The sequence below is a fragment of the Gallus gallus genome, chromosome 25 (genome assembly GCF_016699485.2).
Source record: "Gallus gallus isolate bGalGal1 chromosome 25, bGalGal1.mat.broiler.GRCg7b, whole genome shotgun sequence".
NCBI classification, from domain to species: domain Eukaryota; kingdom Metazoa; phylum Chordata; class Aves; order Galliformes; family Phasianidae; genus Gallus; species Gallus gallus.
The window spans coordinates 1,148,657-1,155,728 of NC_052556.1; the positions used below are offsets into that span (position 1 = coordinate 1,148,657).

At 59.7% G+C, this 7,072-nt stretch overlaps 1 protein-coding gene across 4 annotated transcripts; it reads right to left on the reverse strand.

Annotated features, from left to right (window-relative positions):
- Window positions 1–26: 26 nt before the first annotated feature.
- Window positions 27–4,719, reverse strand: LOC101750908 (T-lymphocyte surface antigen Ly-9-like). Of its 4 annotated transcripts, XM_040652520.2 has the most exons (8): window positions 4,621–4,719; window positions 2,630–2,966; window positions 2,205–2,546; window positions 1,655–1,948; window positions 1,427–1,546; window positions 1,250–1,341; window positions 1,039–1,146; window positions 27–805 (listed from the first exon to the last, which is right to left on the reverse strand). In XM_040652520.2, the coding sequence occupies exons 2-8, from the start codon at window positions 2,676–2,678 to the stop codon at window positions 761–763; spliced, it is 1,050 nt and encodes a 349-aa protein (XP_040508454.1). In that variant the 5' UTR covers window positions 2,679–2,966; window positions 4,621–4,719; the 3' UTR covers window positions 27–760. The 4 variants fall into 4 exon arrangements, with proteins under 4 accessions (XP_040508454.1, XP_040508452.1, XP_046759947.1 ...); XM_040652518.2 differs by lacking the exon at window positions 2,630–2,966; XM_046903991.1 differs by having other exon boundaries at window positions 2,630–4,719.
- Between the last annotated feature and the right edge of the window lie 2,353 nt (window positions 4,720–7,072).

Here is a 7,072-nt window from a genome sequence, read left to right on the forward strand (position 1 = left end):
CCACGCATGCTGGCAGCTCCCTGCTATACGCTCTCACCAAGATTTATTTGCTGTTTTTACAACGTGGGGAGGTTGGGCCAAGCACGGGGCCCATGACAGTAGGTGCTGGACACACACAAGTGAAACTTCCCCCCCTCCCCCCCGCTTAATGGCAGCACATAGGCGACACAGGAACGGCTATGGGGTGGGGGAAGAGCGGGCACGTCTCCCACAGGCATCGGTCCTCCCCCAGCCATTGGTCCCCCCACATGGCCCTGGGGATGTCACCACCAGGGTCTGTTCGACCTCAGGAGAGGGGGGAGGGGTGCTGAGCTGGAGGCTGGGAGCAGTGGGGGGTGGGAGGGCAATCTGCCCCAGGTAGTCCCATCCTGGATCTGCAGTGCTTGGATCTGCCCCCGCCCACCCAACTTTGCCTCCTCTTGACCCCAATTCCTCCCTCCCACCCAAAAAATAAAGGTTTCAGCTCCCCTCTTCTTGCTTCAGGGCAGCCCACGCTCTCAGCTAGCAGAAATGGGGCTGGGACCTCCAGTTGTGTGGGTGATGGAGCCACATCCCAGCCCGGTGCTGGAGGAGGGACTCAGCCTCATCGTTGCCGCTCATCTCCATGTCCCCAAAGGGGCCACGAGGGCTTCAGACAGAGGGTTGGACAAACCAGAGGTGGATGGGGAAGCATCCGGCCGGCTGTACCCAGAGATGGCACCTCCATCCCTGGAGCCAAACCAGGGGCTGGAGAGGGATCGGGTTTGGCACACAATGTACGTTACAGCCCTTGGGTTACATCCTGACGCTCCAGCGCTGTCGGTGCCTGTGGGGAGAGAAATCCTTCAGCTGAGACCAAGGGCTGCCCTGTCTGTCCATCTGTCTGTCTGTGCACCTCCCTGCAGACAGTGCTCGTCCCTCCTCTTTCCTTTCTCCACCATACCCAGACCTGGCGTGGTCACATCATGCAGTGACAGAGGTGGGGAGCGCCCCCCGTGCCCCGGTCCCCCCGGGGGCAGACACGGCCACGGGCCACCCGCACCTGAGGGCCTATGTCACCTCCTCGGCCGTGTCCTCTGGCTCCTGGTGGATCTGTTCATAAACGGTGCTGCCTGGTGCTTTCTCCGTCGAGGTTGGCTCCGGGTTGTTTTCAGGGGGACGTAGGCCCTAAGGCAGAATCGAGGTGCTTATGGCCCTTCCAACCCCAATGTGATGGGGACCCCAATGTATTGGGGACTCCCGAGCACAGCACAGCCCTGCTGCTCCTCACCTGGTCATTACCTTCCGGGGGGCTGCGGTGCACGATCTCGGTGTATTGGGGCTCTGGGGGGCTCTCCTCAGCTGGTGCCGTGGGGGTGGCAGCTGCAGGGAATGGGATGTCACGGGGAGGAGGGGGAGGGCCAGGAATAGCCCTGATCACAGCTCAGCTCTGAGTGCTTTCACTGACCTGGATCTGCTGACTTCTCGCTGTTGAGTCGCCAGCACCAGAAGGCTCCGCCAAGGCTGACAGCCAGCAGGATGAGGGTGAGGACGATGTACCCCGACTTGGAGAAGGACACCTGTCCCCCTGGAGGACACAGAAAGGGGTTGAGCCAAGGGATGGCCATGGGACACCCTCACCCTAGCTGAGGGCACCTAAGGGTGCTCGGATCCCTGGAACAGCCCGGCCCCTCACCTCCACTGCGGCAGATGCTCTGCAGGTCGAAGGGGACGACCTTCTGGTCAGCAGGGTTGCTGACAGTGCACGTGTAGGTGGCATTGGCAGTGCCGGGCTGCAGGGCCAGACGCAGCGTGGTGCCATCCGGGGACAGCTGTGAGCGGTCGGTACCCAGCTCCTGCCGGCCATTGTCCCTCCTCCAGGTGACGTTGACAGCCCCTTTGCCAGTGCCCTGGCACTGCAAGGTCAGGTTGCACCACTCCAGGGTGCTGGCCAGCAGTTGGCTGTGGGTCCGAGGCCTCGGAACTGACTCTGCACCAAACAGGGAATGGGTCAGGGTGGCATGGCTCTGCTCAGACACATCACACTGTCCTGCATCACAGGGCAGGGCACGGCCAACCCGCAGGTGTTTAGGGTGATGGGAGAAGGAACCCCAAGATGGGGGGCTTGGAAGGCCAAGCATGGGATGTGAAAGGTTGGGGTCTAACCTAAGTCATCTCATTGCTGTGTGCCACAGTTTCCCCATTTTAGTGTTCCCAAAGCCCACCCCCATTTGACAGCCACTCACCGTAGACAGACAGGTTGAAGGATTGGTCCTCCACCAGCGCTGGGTGCAGTTTGATCCGTGCCCCATAGACCCCGCTGTCTCCCAGCTCCAGGGCCCCAATCCTCAATGCTGTGGTGTTGGGCATCTCCAGGCGCTGCTTGAAGCGGTCCTGGGGGTCTGGGCGCTCGAAGCCCCCTGGGCCAAACTCAGCCACCTGGATGGTGGTACCGGCACCAGAGGAGAAGCTCCACTCGATCTCCTTCACCCTGCTGCCGGGGGGCAGCACTGGGGAGAGCAGCACCGAGCCCCCCAGGACGCCAGACACCTGCCGGGGCTGCGCCTGCACCTGGCCGAACAGGAGCTCTGGGGACAACAAGGCAGAATGTCACCAGGGTGCGGGGTACAGCGTGGGGACGGGCAGAAGGATCCCTGGGGACGGGTCCCACCCGGCACCGCTGTCCAAGCTGGAGGAAGAGGATGAGGAAGAGGAAGCATCGCCCTGCCCGGTTCTCTCTGCCCATTGCAATGTCCCTCTGCGGGATGGGGACACCACGGAGGCCGTGCGGAGCTGCTGCTAGCAGGGAGGGGAGGTTGCCAGGGTCGAGAGCTGATGTCCAACAAGAGCTACGTGTTCGGATGCCGAAGCTGCATCTGAACGGCGCGGTCTCGGCACTGCGGCCGGGCGCTCACCAGAACAATGCTCCAACAGACTCTGCGAGGAGTTCCCCGCCAGCATCTGCAAAACCTCATTGTCCGCCTTAAAACGCGCCTCAGCCCAGATGCCTACGAAAGATCACAACAGTTACGGCAGCGGGACTGGACCGGACCAGGATGGATCTGGTTCCAGAGGGATGCTTGTGGGCACACACCAGTCCTGCATCCCACTGCCGTGTGTGGGTGAGCGTGGGGACATGGAGGAGACTGCGGGTACCCAGGAGGGATGGAGCCACCTCCAGGACTTCGGGCTGAGCCTACACTGTGGATTTTTGGCAGCACCAGCAGCACTCTGCAGTCACGCTCAGCACCAGCTCCTGGCACAGGCAGCTCCCGCCTACCTACAAGCTGTCTCCTCCACCGCCTCCAGCCCTGCCGGTGAGAGAGGGCCAGCATCTCCTCAAAGCCCCTCACCACCTGTCCCCATTCTACACACTGGGATGCCCAGGAGTGAGGCTAGGCTTTGCCCCATCCACGCTGGGACCTGGGCAAAGTGTCCCCACAGTCCTCTCCTCTCCCCCCACCCTGACAGAAACAGATGTGCTTCTATATTAAAGCAGATTAAAAGCAGACATCCCAGCGTTCGCTTTATAAAAAGCCCTCGTGCAGCCTGAATTACAAGCTGCTTCTTGGCTCTGCTGGGGAAAAGGAGCTCTCCATCACCGGGCACTTGCTGCTCTGATCCTGCACATCAAGGGGCTCTTCTGGGTCCTTCCATCGATTGCATCCTTATGCTGGGCTGAGCCCTGCTCCCTCCCATCCTGCATGATCCTTCCCTGGGGGATCCCCACATTTTGGGGCCCAGTAGTGGGCTGGCACATGAGCCCCCTGCACAGATGTTAAGCAGATGCTGAGCCCCACGATGCAGCAAGGGAAGGGTAGTGTGGGGGGGGGGGGTTGTCTCCACAGCCCCCAGCGCATAGGGGAAACGATGGCTGGAGAAAGCAGGGGGGTGCCCGGCCACCACCATCACCTCCTGTCCTGGTGACTTGAGGCCATGGGCCCCCAGAAATGGTTTGAGAGAGGAAGGAGGGTGTTCTCTGTGCACCTTGATCCAGCTCAGGTCTCAGACCTCAGCAAAAGATCTCCGCCAGCAATTTAACCCCAGGGTTTATTCAACACACATCAAGGAAGCTTCACTCTTTCATCACCCCCGCGCTCCCAAAGCGGATATCTCTGATCAAGGGGGGGCTGGAGGACCCGCAGCCCCCAGCAGCCCCTCTGCCATCGTGCAGGGCCATATTTATGCCACCATACGCACCCTGTGCCGCCACCGCCAGCCCCGTGCGACGGCCGCACACTCCGAAGCCAATTAAGCATTAGGAAGATAAAAGCTCCCTGCTAATCTGCCCGGACTAGAAGATGCTTTCTGTCGGAATCGAGGGTTTTATGGGAATTATTAAATGTGTGGATTAGCACGCTGGGAATTAAGGGGATTCCTCTCTCAACGTTTTACGTAAGAGCCCCAGCGGGCACAGCCCGGGGTTAACAGGCTCCATGGGGCGCGAGCGGCGGCGGCGGCAAGCAAAACCCCCCGGGATGGGGCAGTGGGATGCTTGGTGCCCCCTGTTATGAAACCTCTCCGTGGAGCATCACGCGCTTGCGCGCCTGCCTTGGACCCATGCGGCCGAGAGAGCCCGCGAGGATGTAGGACAGCAGGGACGCAGCGCAACAGCACCACTGCCCACCCCATGGGACGAGGGCACGGTGCCCGGGCACTCACCTGGCGCGAAGCCGAGCAGCGCCAGCAGCAGCGCAGGCAGCCGGGCTGCTCTCCTGGCCAAGTCCCCCTCCATTCCTGCTCTGTGCAGCTCTGGTGGGCAGAGTCAGCGGCGGCAGAGATGGGGAGGAGCAAAGCTGCCGCTCACTGCAATCCGTAGGCAGCCAAGCATCGTGGAGCGCTGTGTGCTTCTTAATTAGCTCGTGGGAAACGAGCGGGCGGGCGGGACCTGCACTGCACAGGGAGGAAGCGTGGTGAAGACCCCTGGGCTCTCAGCATCCTTGGTACCCCAATCAATGAGCAATGCTCCAATTAACAAGCCGTGACCCAATTAACACTGGTGGCACTCAGCGCATCCCTGCCCCTGGTCCCCCTCCAAAGGGCAGCTCTGCAATATTCATAGAACCACAGCAGGGAGCCTAAATTGACCCTGAATCCCCCTAGCTGGAACTTCTGCCTCTTTTCATTCAAAGCCATTCCCTCTCATCCCATTACTATTAGACCATGTCCAAAGTTGCTCCCCTTCCTGTTTATGAGCTCCCTTTAACCCTTTTCCTGGGCATACCCCACACCCAGCTGGGCTGAGCTTCTCTGGGTGAAGAAATCAGCACAGGAGGGGATGCAGGGTAGGATCCCTCCTCCCCAAGCCATCACAGCCCCACTTTGGGTGTCCGCCTCAAGAGAAACAGCCTCAACACCACGTCTGTCTTTTGGCTAAGCTGAGCATTAGGGAAGGCTGCCAGCTGCCCTCCACCTTCAGCAAAATAATTAACGTGCCCCCAAAGGAATGTTAATGCCAGGCCTGCTCCCAGGGCGCCTTCAGACGAGGATGCTCAAGGTGCTGAGCAGAAGGACTGCTCGTGGCCTCATGGCTGCCTCCCAGGTTCAAGGCTCAGCCAGGGCTGTCCCATCCCTCGATTCCTCCCACATCCCTTGCAGCTAAGCAGGATGCAAAAGCTGCTGAGCAGCAATTTCCAACCAATGGGGGAGAGCAGCTCGCTCCATCGGAAGTAAGACAGCTGAGAAAAAAAGAGGTTGAAGGCACAACCTCTGCACAGCACAGCCAGGATGCAATCCTACCAGCATCAGGGGTGCGGATACAGCCAGAGCTCAGCAGCCCCACACCACAACCCATGGGTTCAAGCCCCACATAGCCACATCCAGCCCAGGGAGCTTGGGGCCAGTGCTGCTGACGTGCCAGGCTGCACCCTGAGCACCAAACCCTCCTGCACTGTCCCCGTGTGCACAGAGCTCGGGGCTGCCGCAGGCAGGGAACGCCTGTCAGAGGCAGGGAAGTCACACAGCTCGCTGGGAACTCGGCTCAACGTGACCGCAATCAGTCACTTCACCCACAGGGAGGGAGGGGAAAAGCACTGAAGCTCTTCTCAAAGCTGGGAACATTGCACTTGCACCAGCAAGGGGGCCACGTGAGCTTCAAATTAGGTAATTTTTGAGCTGGTCAGCGTGAAGGACTGCTCCTCCACCAACACCAAGCACGCTTTGACCTGCTCCTCAGCCAGAACCATTGGCTCAGACAGAAAACCTGTGGCTGAGCCTAGGGGAAGCCACTTCCCTCCTCCTCATCACTGCAGCCACAGTGATGACAACGCCTGCACAAAACAGGGACTCAGAACAGTTCCATGCACCCAGAACAGTGTCCTCAGGGGACCTTCGTCCTCACTGTCCCTCCACACTGCCACCAGTACAGGGACTGGTACATGTTTAGGGGATACTGAAGTCACTGTGCACACCCAGGCTGTGCGTGTAGGTTTCCAAGCACTGCACAACCACCATCCTGCTGGGCTCATGGCTTTCTCCCAGGTGAAGCCTCCTCTTGAGCAGGATCAACTGTGAGGTTGTGGCTTTCCAGCAGAGGGGAGTGCAGCCTCAGGAATGGCCATACCTCTACCAGCATCCATGCAGGCAGGCAGCAGAAAACAGGTCATTTTCAGGAAGGGGGGGGGGGGGGGGGGGGGGGGGGAGATTTAGCAGGTGACACCACATCACAGGGGCCAGATCGCAGAGCCATCCTCATGCTCCCACTTCAACCCATAGAACAAGGGCAAATCAGGTCAGCAATGAGAGGCACCGCATGCAGCAAAACGGTCCCAGAAAACCCCGCATGAGGTGCTGAAGGGTTTAATCACTGCCAGCCTCACTGACTCGCAGACCTGATTTCCACACGTGGCTGCAGTGAAGGCTCCATTAGCACTCACTGAGTGCAGGCGTGCTGCTGGGGACAGATACCGCTCTGTGCCTCCTGTGGCCACTCAGGTCAGCTCCAAGCAGGCAAAACCTCATCTGAAAACCAAGAGGAGCACAGCTCTGCATCTCATTATCTAATTAACAACAACAAAATTGTATCCACAGGTAACGATTTGAACTCAAGGCCTCTGTGGGGAGGGAGCACGCAAACACAGGTCCAAACTGTTAGAAGACACTTTCGCTCCCCAAA